General features: G+C 41.8%; 1 protein-coding gene across 1 annotated transcript in view; it reads right to left on the bottom strand.

Moving 5' to 3' along the window:
• Positions 1-16,416, bottom strand: part of PITPNB (phosphatidylinositol transfer protein beta) — a 99,278-nt gene that overhangs the window by 17,017 nt on the left and 65,845 nt on the right. Inside the window, exons 8-9 of the mRNA XM_077461411.1 lie at positions 10,746-10,823; positions 5,411-5,521 (exon numbers count right to left, since the gene is read on the bottom strand). Coding sequence (XP_077317537.1) covers positions 5,411-5,521; positions 10,746-10,823 — 189 coding nt within the window. The remainder of the gene's footprint in view (positions 1-5,410; positions 5,522-10,745; positions 10,824-16,416) is intronic.

Consider the following 16,416-nt stretch of genomic DNA (forward strand, 5'->3'; position numbering starts at 1 on the left):
GGTTCTCTTTATGTAGAGCAACAATTCTTTTTTTCAGATCCTCAGAGTTCTTTTCCATGAGTTGCCATGTTGAACTTCCAATGACCAGTACGAGAGTGAGAGCGATAACACCACATTTAACACCTCTGCTCCCCATTCACACCTAAGACCTTGTAACAGTAACGAGTCACATGACACTGGGGAGGGAAAATGGCTAATGGGGCCCAATGTGGACATTTTCACTTATGGGTGTACTCACTTTTGTTGCCAGTGGTTTAGACATTAATGGTTGTGTGTTGAGTTATTTTGAGGTGACAGCAAATGTACACTTTTATACAAGCTGTAAACTCACTACTTTACAAAATAGCAAAGTGTCATTTCTGCAGTGTTATCACATGAAAAGATAATAAAATATTTACAAAAATGTGTGGGGTGTACTCACTTTTGTGAGATACTGTAGGTTAGCTTTAAACTAAAATTACTGCTTTAAGAACTAGATACACCTACAACTAAAAATCATTTAAAAGTCAGCACAGGCAAATTAAACAGTTCAACAATACAGAGTATTGCTATAGCCCAGTTACATAAAAGAGACTTGTATTTTAGGTTTGTTATCCCTCCAAGATCTAACTGTTCTTAATTGCAGTATTCTTGTAACTTACATAAGATGCATGCCCCCCCCCCCTTCCATATTACATCACTTCAATGGCCTGAAACAACCATTTGCTAATTGTGTAAGATGCTAGTAGTAAGCACAAGATTAAGGAGGACAGGTTATCAATCTGTGCAGCAAGAGCATACAAGATCATTTTATTACTAGTACATCACACTGGTAAGCCTAAAGCCAATGGATTTGCAGTTTTGACATTATTAAGGTCAGGGCACCCTGTGAATAGATTCTGACATGTCTGCCCAAACACTGAGGACAGGTTTCATAACATAGGCCTTCTAGGGGTCACCTAAAAGATCATACAACATGCAAGCTGCCAAAATGTAAAAACATGCTTCACACAGAAGATACAAAAATGCTTGATACCTGGGCTGTTGAGCCTCTTCATGTTCAAGGGCAATTACCAAGAAACCATTCTTTAGACCAGAGGCCTCAAAATGTACTAAACAAAAAGGGCCAGTTTACTGTCCTTCAGACTTTAGAGGGGCCAGACTGTGGCCAGAAGGAGTAGAAAATGTCCTGGTGTCAGTGGGAGTGAACAATGCCCTATTTTTGGTATTAGAGAAATAGTGTTCCATCGTTGGGGTCAGTGGGAGGAATATTGTTCCATCGCTGGTGTCAGTGGAAGGAACAGCGGCGCAATGTTGGGGTCAGTGGGAGGAATAGTGACCCATATTTTGGGTCAGTGGAAGAAATACTGCTCCATCATCTGGGTCAGTAGAAGAAAGTGTGTCCAATCATTGGAGGGAACAGTGTCCCATCATTGATGTCAGTGGTAGGAATTATGTCCCATTGTAAACGTCAGTGAGAGGAAGTGTGACCCAAGGGCCAGATAAAAAGGCAAAGGGCCATATCCTCCCCAGCTACAGTTTGGAGACCACTGCTATAGACCATGTTCAATGAAGTAGTTTTATTACCGATGGAAATCTCCCATTACTCATTAAAACTGACAAACTAGAATCTGAGCTCTATTAGCCATGACAAGGATGGTAAGGGCTCTGCCCCATCCCAAAGCACCATGACCCCATGTTGGAGACAAGGGCCTCTTACCCACAACCCTGGCCGGTGGTTGTGGGGGTCTCTGGATAGGGGGGCTTATCAGAATCTGGAAGCCCCCTTTAAAAAGGATTCAGATGACGCCTTTGGATGGCCATGCCCCATAGTTATATAAGAAATGCACAACATGGTGGGGGGGCCGGATCTTGGACCCCCCCCCTTGTTAAAGTGGGTTTCCAAATTCTGATGTTGTGGGGAAGAGGCCCTTGTCCCTAGCAACATGGGGACAAGGTGCTTTTAGGTTTGGAGGGGGGCAGACCCCGCCCTGCCCCAAAGCACTCCTCCCCCATGTTGAGGTCATGTGGCCTAGTATGGTTCGGGGTGGGGGGCACTCGCTCGTCCCACCCCTTTCCTGACCTGCCAAGCTGTATGCTCAGATAAGGGTCTGGTACGGATTTGGGGGGCACACCCTTTTTTTTTTTTTTTTTACAGTTTGGCGTGGGGGTGTTCCCTCCAAATCCATACCAGACCCGCCAATTTTTTTGCTGACAACAGCTGATGACTCACATCAATAGCTAAGGATGCAGCGGCCGGTTTCTTGGCCCCCTCCTTAGAAACCAGCTATTATGCAGTGAATGTAAAGCAAAAAAAAAACAACACGCAAAACATCGCAAAAACATAAAAGAAAAGCAAAAAGCACTGAAGAAACGCTCAAAAGCAACATGCATACATGTGAACTGAGCCTAAAGCTAAACTGCCAAAGTTTTGGGGAAAAAAACAATAAATGGTTTTTGGTCTGCATTTTATAAATATCCAACAGACTTTTGGAAAGAATCAAGAAACACAAAAAACAGTAATTAAAGCAGTTGGTGGTCAGACCATACTTTTCCATGCTATAACATCAGCATTATAAAAGCAAATACATCATCAGTTATTTTTGACAATTAAATATAAGCTTAATTGAAAAACCCACATTCATGTTTTGAGTGCTTGCTGGTCATCTATTTCCACAGCTTGCTGGAATCGCTGCAAGCTTTGCAGTTTTTGTTGTTTACTGTTGGCTTCCAAGTACTACATCTCATGGTACCTTGCTGCCTACAAGAAGTGATTCCTGTACTGACTGCGCCTCCCGAGACTCCTGAAATGTGTGACACAGCAGTGCCTACTTACAGGGCATAGTGAATACATGTCACACATCAAGGAAGTAAATGTGTGGAAATCTTAAAAGTCGTTTACGAACTTCAAGATTACATTTAAATTCCGACCATAGATGCACTTTAACGACGTGCCGACCAGCCGCCGCAGTTGTACTGCGGCAACATGGCTCGGCTGCACGAATAGCGTCATGTTACGTCAGCAACATATTTGGCCACTAGGGGCGTGTGTGAACCACTGGAGGTGCTAGCCCACCGAGCTTAGGGCACAGGGAGAACCGGGATCTGAGTGTAAACACAAAACACACAGTTTACGGTTCTCTGCAGGGAGAACAGACAGATCGTTTGTTCATACAGAGTATGAACGGCAACCTGTCATCTCCCCTGCACAGTCCCATCAACCCTTCAGTTAGAACACACAATAGGGAACACATTAACCCCCTTCATCGCCCCTAGTGGTTAACCCATTCACTGCCAGTGACATTTTTACAGTAATCAAAGCATCTTTATAGCACTGATCGCTGTAAAAATTCCAATGGTCCCAAAAATGTATCAAACTTGTCCGACGTGTCTGCCATAATGCCGCAGTCCGGATAAAAATTGTAGATCACCGCCATTATTGGTAAAAAGATTTTTTTTTATAAAAATGCCATAAAACGAACCCCTATTTTGTAGACGCTATAACTTTTACGCAAACTGATTATAGCAGAAAGTAAAAAATATTGAATTTTTTTTCATAATTGTCGCTAATTTTTGTTTATAGCGCAAAAAAAAAAAAAAAAACGCAGGAGGTTATCAAATACCTCCAAAAGAAAGCTCTATTTGTGGGGGGGGGGGGGGGGGATGACAATTTTGTTTGGGTGCAACGCCGCACCACCGCACAATTGTCAGTTAAAGCGATGCAGTGCCGAATTGCAAAAAGTGCTCTGGTCAAGAAGGGGGTAAAATCTTCCGGGGCTGAAGCGGTTAAAGTAACTTTTGCTACCCCATCTAACACTACCTGTGCATAGATGACACTAAGCGTTTAATTGCTCTGTGATGTCACAGCTCTAGCAGTAGCAGCCATGAAAACTCTGGAAAAAAAATCAACCATGTCTGGATTCATATAAATCATCACACATTTGTGTCCGACAACGCACTATGCTAAGATGGTGAACGGTCAACCAACAGAAAAAAGTCAGAAAAGGAGGGATGGATGTGCTTGTGTTTGGGGACACACTGTTGCGAACATCGGACATCTGAAGGCAAAGTTGATTTTTACCATTTCACAACAGCCATCTAGGAATTATCAGAGTCGTGACAAGCAAAATAACGCAACAAAGTTTACAGCAACCTCCAAGAACATATACTTTTATGCTAACCGTACATATCAACCAAAAATTTGAGCCACGGTGGGCACCACTTGACTAAACAAAGCTCAATCTGGGGAGGAAATTCTTATCTGAACAGCAACTGCAACCAATCAGATGCAGTCAGTCACTGTTTGGGTATTCTGGGAGTAGCGTCTGTCAAGAACACAAAAACCGATAGGGAACCTCCATATTTCTCTTGTTCAGCCCACAGTGCTGAATGAAAGAAATCTTAACACGTAAGGGTAGCCATAGATGGGATAGGAAAAAAAAGTCAGTTTTAGATGAAGCATGAGAGTATTTCTAAAAATGCATTTAAGACATTCCACTATTAGATAACATAAGACACTACCTCCTACACTCATTGCAAATTTCCAAAGCTCTTCCAACATGTAGAAGATGGTGTTGTATTGGGTTCTTTTGCAGGTCAAAAGGCTAAGTCCTTGTACACACGGTAGGAGATTCCGACGGAATGTGTCCTATCGTACTGTTTTGTCTGATAATCCGACTGTGTGTGGTCTCCATCGGACTGTTTCTGTCGGAGTATGCGACGGAACAAGTTTTCCAACTTGTCCGTAAAATTTTCTGACAAAATTCTCCGATTGGACATACTCCGATCATGTGTAGCCTACCGATGGACAAAGTGCCACGCATGCTCAGATCAAATTCCTAGACCAAAGCTATTGGCTACTAGCCTGAACGTAGTCCCATCGTAACAAAATAACTCCATCACGTTATGTACAATCGGATTTTCCCGACAACCTTGTCCGACCGTGTGTATGCAACAGTTTCAGACAAAATCCGTCAGACAAAATCCAACGGATTTTGTGGTCAGAATGTCCGACCGTGTGTACAAGGGCTAAGAATGCTCTCATGTTAGAATATCATAGAATGAAAACATTTATCGAACAGCGTCATACAATCTGGTACAACTGTGCATAGTAACCAATCAGCTTCCAGGTTTTATTTCCAAAGCTTAATTGATTTAGCTGAAGTTAGAAGCCGATTGGTTACTATGCAGAGCTGCACCAGATTCTATGTGTTCCACTTTTGGGAAATTGTCTCCAATGTATCTGTCAAAGCTTATTCTTATAAACCCCAAATCCTATCATATTACATTTTAAATGCCACAAATGCAGAAATTACATGACCCCAGTTGACTGCACATCTCCTAAAAAGCAAAATGGTATATACAAAGGGTGAAAAAAAAAAAAAAAATCATATCACGAACAATGTATAAAGAGGTAATAAATGCAGCTTACCTTCTGAATAAAATTTTCTATTTTATTTTGAAGGCCCCACCATCTAAACTTTATTGTTACTAGTTTATAAGCACACATTCGTGGACAGTCCTCAGAGTTTGCCAATTCTTTCTGCAAAAAAGTTTAAGAATTGTCATTTTACCAGATTTAAATGATACCTTTAGGCTCCTTTCACACATACGAACCATTCACCCTTCATTTCATCAGTACAGTCACATCTTTTCAAAGAAGGGTTTCATCAGTTTAGGAAGAAAAATAGAAGTTTGATCCGTTTCAAAATATGGATGTTGATGGAGACGGATTATCATCCATTTCCATCTGTTTTTCCATAGGGATGCACTATCGTGTGAAGCCCAAGAAAGATTTTTATTTTACCTGTAAAAATCCTTTAGTTTAAGCACATCACAGGACACAGAGAACTCATACATGTCTATTTGGGATGTCCCAAAGCCCTGAAGTTGAGGGGGCAAATTAGAACAGTGAAGGTAGCAGCCATACGAACTAGAACAGAAGAGCGATGCTGAATAGCCCAGAAGCACTGACACTGATGGTGGAAAGTGCCTTAACCAAGAAAGAAGAAACCTTGGGCCTGGGAAATGAGCTGATGAATCCAACTATACTGAGTGGATCAAGAAGCACCCTGACCCTTGATGACCCTCAGGCAGAGCAAACAGGGAATCCGACCGTCAAAAAGTTGTAGATTTCAGCTCAAACAATATCCAAATTGTGAAGCACCTTCTCCTTAGGACAAAATATGTCAACACAATGTCCCGATTCAAGTGAAACAAAGAAACTGTCTTAGGTAGGTAAAAGGACCAAGATCTTGACACCACTGAATCCTGATGAACAATCAGGAAGGGTTTCTTCCTGGAGAGGTTCGAAACAGATACGACCAAATGAAGTTCCCAACAATTCATGTCACACCCTGCACAAAGGCTTTACCAAGAAATAAGATGTGATATGTCTCTGAAATAGCACTGCCAAAGCCGAGATCTGCCTCATAACATACTGTTGGGGTTGAAACTTACAAACGTCACACCATGTGACATGAGCCTTCCATGTACAATGGTGCTCTTTTTCAGGAGATCAACTTTCTAGCCTTGAGGAAGGAAAGTATCAAACATTTCTACTAGGCTTGAGAACTGTGAACACTTTAGAAAAGAAGCTTTGAGACCTCTCCTCTCCAAGCACAGGTGTGATGGTTCCTTAAGACCGCAGTCTTTCCATTAAAAAAACTGAATGCAAATGCCCATAATATAGGAGCGACACTGCTTGGGGGACTGCCACATGCATCACTGATATACAGCGGCATTCAACATTATAGTTCAGGGCCCGCAGGCTCCGTCTCAACTCCCCTGCAGGGACGTCAAGATGTCCACTCCTGTCCGAGGGACCAATAACCTGTACCCATATAGCACCCTGCTAGCGTGGTTACCAGATACTCTGTAATCCAGAGATCAATGTCAGAGGGAGAGATTTACTAAAACTAGAGCACTCAGAGTCCACAGGACAGGCTAATATAAGTTTGTTTATAAGGGGAAAACATACATGTACAAATTAACTACAGAAAGCATGTCATAAAAGAAACCAGCTGACATCAGTCGCTCCATGGAGATGTACGAAGCGACTGTTCAGGTCCGCAAAAAAAAAAAAAAAGTGGTCAGGTGGATCTGAACAGTTCACATGTGTGAAATGGCCCTTAAGCAGAATTTCTAGGGCGGTCATCTGTAAGGTCCTTCCAATCAGGTTTTGTCAGCTCTGTTCAGTGGGAAATTTGAACAGATCCCCTGCTTAATTCTGTGATCTGTTTCTCTTCAGTGTCAGTCCACATTTAGACTTTGGGAGACAAGTGTTGCATCTATGGGCACCTGGATGTAAATGGACTTGTGTCCATTTATATCAAGTTACCTCCAATCCATCTCTTAAGTCGGGAAATACAGAAAAAGAAGCAGTCCTTTAACTTTTTTTCTCTCAGGTCCTGGATGGAATCAGAGGTAGGTGGGTGTTAACGGAACAGAAAAGACTGACAGGTGGGCCTGATTGGAAAGCCTATGTGAAAGTGTTATTTTCTTTGCTTTTATACCTAGTGGGGAAAATGACCCTGAACAAGGATGCTGCCAGCTAAATCAGAATTTCAATACCTCGTCTGGTTCAGTTGAAAATGACATAGTTACAGAGTTGGTAAGGTTGAATAAAGACACCAGTCCATCCAGTTCAACCTGTGTGGGTGTGGGAAGTGTGTGCGCGTGTGGGTTTAAAAATAGGAATGTGAATGAAAGCTTCACAGCTTCTACCCTCAATTACAAGTCAGCAATGGCATCTTCCATAATGCTGCTCTTTTAACACTCCTGTGTTATGTGTAGAGCCTGTATAGGTAGTCAGACTTTCAGTAGGTGGCAGCAGAGTAAAGGAATCTAAAACAGGTAGAATTAGTGTAAGGCTTGGTTCACACTGCTGCAATACGATTTTGATCCGACTTTCAGTACAATTACGTAGTGCTACTTGGATGCAACTTTGTGATTTTAGCCCCATAGAATATACAAGCCTTATCAAAGTAGCATTGATGTGAACTGATGTTCCATTGTCATGCGACTAAAGTAGCATCTGAAATCCCACTAGTAAATCACGCCCAAGACTGCATTCAAAGGAGGACGTTTCCCTTGAATAGAGTGTTATGTCAAAGCACTCCAAGGTCTACTGGAGTCTGTAATATACTTATTTTCCTAGTGAGGATTTTTAACCTTATTAAACTGATACACTTTATTAATTTGTGATCAACATTCAGTAGACAATGTGTTAAACCTTCTAATAAATATAATCAAACAACAAATCATGTGGTTCATTAGAGAACACATAAGAGGTTTAGTTTGGTCAAACAGCAAGGGAAAATTGTCTAAGGCCAGCCATAAACGGTTCGAATCTCAGGATTCAGCAGGAACCAGCCAAGATTCGAAACATGTATGGGCAGGTTAAAAGTACCCAAAAGTACCCAAGATGATCGACCGATCAACTGGGTTACAAACAGCCTGCCTGTACATGCTGTTATAGGCGCTATTAATAATCTGTAATAATTAATAATCTGTAATAATTAATAATCTGTTTTCCTCATTGGGAATATGCAATGGCTCAGCGGGAGGCATTCCCATGTCAACACTGTGATAAGGGGTGATGAGGTTGCAGGACAGAAATTTGCTCAGTCTACGGCGGGTTTAAGTGGCTTTGACTAGAATGAATGGCACTGTAGTACTTTCAGCAATCCAAAGTGTTGCACTCCTGGAATTGTGAAGCACTGCAACCAATCTAGTTTGCAGAGAGAGTGGATTACCTCTATATAGTGTATCCCTCCCTTCAATCCATCATAAATGCTGCTGTCAGACTCCTCTACCTTACCAATCGGTCCATGTCCGCTACTCCTTTGTCAAGCCCTCCTCTGGCTTCTGCTCACCCAACTAATTCAAAATACTAACAACTACGTACAAAGCCATCCACAACTCGGCCCCCAGCAACATCACTGACCTAGTCTCAAAATACCAACCAAATCGTTCTCTTCGTTCCCGCTCTCTAGCTCCCTCGTCACCGCCAGGACTTTTCCAGAGCCTCTCCAATGCTATGGAATGCCTTACCCCAATCTGTCCAATTATCTCCTGCTCTATTAGCTTTTAGACGATCCTTGAAAACCCTCCTTTTTCAGAGAAGCCTACCCTACCCACACCTAACAACTTTTTTTCCCCCATTTTCTCCACCTGATCATGCCCCACAGCCGTTATCTTTTTTTTACACTTCACCCTTCCTTCTAGACTGTAAGCTCTAAGGAGCAAGACCCTTGATTAGATTGCCCTCATGTTTTAAAACACTGTGCGAACTGTTGGTGCTATATAAACCCTGTATAATAATATTAAAAAACGAATCCAGTGAGGGTGGACCAAACCCCTTATTAACAAGATCAGATGTGTTCAAGCAGACAGGAAGTCTGTAACCACTCAGATAACCACTCTATACAAACAAGGGACATCTCTGAACACACAAGCTCAACCTTGATGGGCTATAGCAGAGGTCAGCAACCCTTTGGTTTGAATAGTTCTAGTACTGAGATGGGCAATAATTCACTGATTTGTTTTCTTTTTACCTTGCTTTAACAGAACTGTTTTGTACGGTTTCTTTATAATTTAAAAATACAGTATCTGCTGCCCGAAATGGACTTGTTATTCTTTACTTTTGTTACTATGTGTACCTTGTCCGACTGTATTTTACACCATGATTATGTGATGCAGTCTAACGTGTATGGCTCCTGATAGCGTGATAGGTTTTCCATGTACCCGGTTATGTGATATGTATATTTCCCTTTGTACATTGCTAACATATGGCAAAAAAAAAAAAAAAAAGAAAAAAAAAAAAAAAAAGTTTAGGCATCTCAGATGTTGGCATCTGCAGGCCACAATAAAAAAAGATTTCCAGTGTGAAAATACTGTATGAAAGAAATATACAGAGTGTGTGTATTATATACATACACACACACACACACACACACACACACACACACTGATGTTGGACTGGCTCGCAGCCTCTGCTCTAATTCATCTGAAAGGTGTTCCATTGGGTTGAGGTCAGGACTCTGTGCAGGCCAGTCAAGTTCCTCCACACCAAACTTGCTCATCCATGCCTTTAGGGACCTTGCTTTGTGCACTGGTGTGCAGTCATGTTGAAACAGGAACCATCCCCAAACTGTTCCCACAAAGTTTGGAGCATGAAATTGTCCAAAATGTCTTGGTATGCTGACACCTTAGGAGTTCCTTTCACTGGAACCAAGGGGTCAAGCCAACCCATGAAAAACAATCCCACACCATAATCCCCCCCCTCCACCAAATGATTTGGACCAGTGCACAAAGGTCCATAAAGACATCGATGAGCGAGCTTAGGGTGGAGGAACTAGACTGGCCTGCACAGAGTCCTGACCTCACCCCGATAGAATACCTTTGGGGTGAATTAGAGCAGAGACTGAGCCACGCCTTCTCATCCATATCAGTGCCTGACCTCACAAATGCAAGTCTGGAAGAATGGTCAGACAGACATTCAGATAGACGCACGCCTACACCTTTTGGACAGCCTTCCCAGAAGAGTTGAAGCGGTTATAGCTGCAAAGGGTGGGCCAACTCAATATTGAACCTTACGGAGCAAGTCCGGGATGACAGACAGACAGACAGACAGAGAATAAGGGTTTTGTTATAGAATGTTCAAATGGGAGATTCTAAATGGTTCCACAGCTACTCCACATACACACCCCTACTTTGATATAGTTTATTAAATTATATAGAAACACAGAAATGTGGCCAATTACCTTCCAATTAGGTCCCAGGGGTCCTCTTTTTGTTTTAATAGACTGAAACAGTGCAGGGTCTTCATCTGCTTTGTAATCCTGCAAAACAAGCAAAGTACAGTACTAAAGTTGATTGCATGCCCCATATAAAAGAATCTGAGGTTTAGGAAGAACACAAAATGGCTTTTTATGTACATGACAAAGGCTCCAGCCATGCCACTCTGCCTTAGTAAAACATGATGTTTCTTTGAAACTTCTGGGATGATTTATGAAAACAAAGCGGGTGCCCAGAGCAGGCAGTGAAAAAAAAAACGCAGCAAGGACATTTACGTATAACATTTATTTTAGTTCTATAGATACAAACACACACACCAAGTATGATAGGATGGGAAAATCAGATGTAACCGGCTGTCGTGCTATAGCCGGAACAAAAAAAAAAATATTCAAGTTTTGCTTGCTGGAATAACCATTTTTAATTATTAGTCATGATTCAGCCAGAGAAAAGTGAATGTTGACAGGCTAAAAATTCAGTGTCTAGGAAGGCCAAATGTGCGATTTGTATGCCCGCAATGCTAGGAAATCTCGTGCGTTTTCCTGAGACGCCCCAGAGTACACGGCTGTGTGCCAATAAGTATGATTGGAAATGAAAATTCTCACTTCTGCTCCGAACACACCTAGGCGTTTTTGGGAGTTTTCATGCTCCAAGACTCAGCTCTAAAACCACCTAACAAATCCCATTTATTTCAATGACCCCTGTTCACGTCTGAGCATCCTGTCACCTAAAACAAAACGCACACTGCTCAAAAAAGTACTTGAGCTTTTTGGCATATTACAGGCGTTTTACTGCTTTTAGATTGGTGACCTTTTGAATGTCAAAAAGCCTGTGCAAAAAAGTCTGAAATAAGTTTGTAAAATAGCAATGCCTAGATTTGAACGGAGCCTTAACCTTAAAGTGGAAGTAAATCCATCGATTTAAACAGTAAAAAAAAAAAAAAAAAAAAAAAGAAGAAGCATGCCGGGAATGCTAACTGCACATTGGCTGTGCTCTCAGCCAAACTATCAAACCATCCAATGGCTGGTGTCATAACGAATCACATGTGCAGCACCATAGCAGTTGTAGATTAAACAGAGGCAAACATGGCAGCTTCCTTGGCTGAAAACGATAGGGGAGTTTACTTCCACTTTAAGGCTCCCGTCACACTGGCTTTCTGCTCAGGTCCGCCTGTCAGTTTTTCAGACTGACCTGATCAGGCACCAGTGTTAATTTTGGCCGAAAATTTTGATTTAGTTTTAGTACCATTTTAGTCTTCTGCAAGCGTTTTAGTCCCATTTTAGTCATCGTATTTTAGTCAACTAAAATCTCGAATGCTTTTAAATTGAAATGCATTACTTAAAGTGGGGTGCCCCTAAAGAAAAAAAAATATATATTTTTTTAAAAGTCAGCAGCTACAAATAGTGCAGCTGCTGACTTTTAATAATCAGACGCTTACCTGTCGGCACAGTCATTCGTACTGTGGGCACCCCCACTGTGCATGTGCGAGCGGCGCAGGGCGCCCCGTGATACGCTGCACAGTCTCCTGGGACACGTGACAGGTCCCAGGAGACTGTGCAGCGCGAGGGGAAGTGATGTCACCAGCCCGGGCAAGGAAGAAGGCAGACTACGAGGGACCCCCTAGCAACAGGTATTTAGAGGTGAATTTTAAACAATTTTTTAGTGGCAATACCACTTTAAGCATTTCTCTAAAATTCCCTAAAATGTATTGTTATTTATGGTATTAAGGTTTGAACAAGCTCACAAATACAGGATATAGACACTCATGACGGTCTGAAGAGGTCTGTAATGCTGCACAGTGCTCTGGACAGTGGTCTGGACAGTGGTCTGGACAGTGGTCTGAGGAGGCCTTTAACGCTGCACAATGCTAGATGGTGGTCTCTGGTCTGAAGGATGGCCTGTAATGCACAGTGCACTGGATGCCACTACCAATGGTCAGTGAAGGACTGTGTAATGCACACACTGTGCTCTGGTCGAAGGGGACAGGGAGGCCTCAGGCCTGCTGTAATTCTAATGTACTACAGTACACACTCACAGTCTGGTCAGCTCTGGATGTGGGCCCCTGGCAGTCTCGTGACTCGGGAGTGGGACAGTCATTAGGACTGCACGATGCTGCTCTGGTCTCTGGCAATCGCGGTGCACAGTCGCTTGCTTGCTGACAACGGAAGCAGACGGAGCTCCGTGAAAACTGGAAGCTAGGTCACAAGGGTAAACGTCCCTCCCTCCATGCCATTTTTGTCCCGTTTTCTTTTGTTAACTGAAACGGATTTAATTTTTGTCATAGTTGCTTCAGTCATTGTATAAATTGCACTGATGAAAACGTTTTTTTTTTGGACGACAAAATTAACACTGTTGGGCACTCCATTAACCTCTATGGACATTAACCATTAACCTCTGTGGGCAAGATATATGGATGACGTCCTCCTATGGAATGGTACTTATGAGTCCTTACATGTCTTAATGGAGGGTCTAAATAATAATGATAGGGGCACTGAATTCAAATATGAGGCTAGCCAACAAACTGTTAATTTTTTGGACCTTAACATTTGGGGTGAGGGGGATTCTATACTGACCTCCACTTATTTTAAGACCACAGACCGTAAATCATTTATACCACGGGACAGTTATAAATACTTGCTTGACTCGGTCCCTAAGAGTCAATACGTTCGAATTAGACATAATTGTTGTAAGTTAGATGATTTTAAGATTCAGTCTAAGGTACTTACAGATAGGTTCATAGAGAAAGGTCACGAGAGTTCTTTTCTGGAACTAAAATTAGACTAGGTAGAAAGATTGGATCATAACTCTATTGGCTGAGAAGGCGGTTCAGGATGAGGATAAGCATAGTAGTAACTTCTTGTGTTCCTTTATTACTGAGTATTCTCACCAACATTTTTCTGTCAAAAAGTTATTACTCAAACATTGGCATATTGTAAAAAATGATTGGATTTTAGGGCCTCTACTTCCTGAGAAACCTCGGGTAGTTTTCAGAAGGGTTCCGTCATTGAGGACTTTGGTGGCGGCCAAGGTTTATGACCCCCCCCCCGACAAGAAGGTAATGTTCTTCCAAAACATGGTGGGTTTTTATAGATGTAAAAAATGTGCGTATGTTCTGTTAATGTGATTAGAGATAGGAAAATTAAACGTTTTAAATCCAATAGTAGCTCTCGTGAGTTCCCAATAAAATCGCTAATCACCTGTTCCACTCATGAAGTCGTATATCTTCTCACTTGCCCGTGCGGGCTTCAATATGTGGGAAGTACCATTCGTCCGTTACAGGTGAGGTTAGACGAGCATATCGGAAATATCAGGAGAGGTTTTAAGGGGCACCCCGTAGCAAGACATTATTTGGAGTGTCACAAACAGGACCCTATGGGGACTAGTTTTGTTGGCATTGACCATTTAACGTTACCTTGGAGAGGTGGTCCCAAAAGAGCTCATTTTGAAGCTTGAAATGGGATGATCTATAAAATCAGATGTCTCAGACCCCTTGGGATAAACATGGATATTGAAATTAATGCGTTTATTGATGATGCATAATTTTATTGATAATGTATAAAGGTTCTGACATTTATGTGGATATGTTGCTTATATAAAAAATGGAAATTAAGGTGTATATATTATATTGATAGGGGTTTGAGAGAGCACCTGTCCTGATATGTAGCCTGTCTTACTTTCCTTTTTGACATTCATGTGTTTATTGTATATATTTTTATCATATATTTTGGAATTTTCATTCCACCTTTTGATGAATTTATATGGGGATCGATTTTCACTGTATTTTTATGAATGGCTGCTTCTGAGTGAAGTATGTCGTTTGTTTACGGTTAGGTCTTATATATAATTTTTTTATTTTGGTAGTGTAATGTAAATTGCGCTATTGCGTACAGTTCTTTTTCTCTCCGCTCTTGAGGTGAGCGGTAGAGACGTGATGGATGTCAGATCGAGGTATGGTGCTCTCGCGATGTTTCATGCGACAATCCCGTGGCCAAAACGAGGCTTGGTTGTAGTTCAGTCATATAAAAAAGGTGATTGTTTCAGTATGTTGCCCGTGCCCCATTGAAGACCTCAACTCTGAGGAAACATGTAGGAGCGGTGCTACGTACTGACGCCATCACGACCCCCCATGCGTTTTTTTGGAACACAGGTGTTCGTTTGTTTGCCGGCAATGTGTTTTTAATAAGCTCGCAACGTTTGTCTCCTCTCTTGTTACTGTGCTTTAAGCAATAAATCCTTTTTATTTTTACAATATCACACTAGTGGAGCTATTTTTATTTTCTATTCCTGGTCTACTTGATGAGCGAGTGGCTGTCCTGAGTGGAATTTTGGCTTCCTGTACTGCTGATCTCCAGATGCGGATGAGCTTGGCGAGCAGATTGGACAACCAATATACCTGTGCAGAGGGTTGCATCTGCCTGCGCTTTAGAGCTCGCTTCATAGGGGGTCCATCGTGTCTGGTAAAGGCATTCAATATTATGACCTATCCCCCATCCCGTCTTCCACCTCCTTTCTTACTACAAGCTTTGGTGAAGGTTCTCCATTCAAAACTTCAGTCTTTTTTCCGTTTGGATACTGGTGGACTTTTATTTCTATAATCTTTAGTCTGTTGATTTGGACTGCTGATGGACTTTATACAATTCACTTTTTATATATTTTGATGTTAGTGTTTCTTTTATATGTACACATATGAATTTATTTTTTATTACTCTTTTTTGTCACTTGGGATTTAGAGTGGTCACAATAATTAGCACAATTTATGTTTTTTGTATTTGTTGACACCATATGGATATTTTTTGTTTTTTATTGCAGCTTTTTATTTAGAAATTTGCTTTGGAGCGCAGTTTTTCTTCTTACTTTTTTATATAGATGCAAGTGGCGACATGTCCACTGACATCCGCCGATATCTGATCACGTTCGTGAAAACCAGATGGATGGTGACCCAATTTTCCATCCGTCTGGAGGATCGGATGAAGACAGACAGGCGGTCAGTTTTCATCTGCTCTCCTTAGAGAGTGGGGCGCTGAAGCTTCTGTCTCTGCACAGGGAGCAGAGATGGACCTGTCATCAACCTGCTTAGCGGGGGATCAGTGGAGCGATCCCCTGCTGAGCAAAGAGGAATCACCCTGTCAAAGGACACTTAAAGACTTTGAAATGCACACATTTGTCTGTAAGACTTTGGAAGTATGAAAATTCAGAATGTTCCATGCATTTACCAATCTATCCCTGATTGTTCTCAGTAAGCTCCGATAGGTACGTTAAATTGTATTCTCAAATTTCCTTTAGGGCCGGTTCACAATGATGTGATCCAAAATTATTAGATTTGCATGTCATCTAAAAATACATGCTTTTCTATGAAGGCTGTTTACATCAATGCAGTGCAAGTTTGATTTGGTTAAAAAAGGGACCTGTGCAAGTTTAGTGCGGTGCGAATTTAATCTCCAACTATTCCGAATCCCCTCAAAAATCTCATTAAATTTGCACCTATGGAAACACAAATCGCAACTGTGAAATCGCACCATTGTAAACCGAGCCTTAAAGCTTTCCTCATGTTGAGGCAATAACTAGGTGCCTCCAATACCTAGCATTTGGCAAGGGTATGCCTAGTATGAATGACCAAGATTGGCAGGAATTTTATCTCCT

Source organism: Lithobates pipiens, unplaced genomic scaffold, assembly GCF_037356315.1.
Source record: "Lithobates pipiens isolate NorthernLeopardFrog02 unplaced genomic scaffold, aLitPip1_a1.2 Scaffold_3, whole genome shotgun sequence".
NCBI classification, from domain to species: Eukaryota; Metazoa; Chordata; class Amphibia; order Anura; family Ranidae; genus Lithobates; species Lithobates pipiens.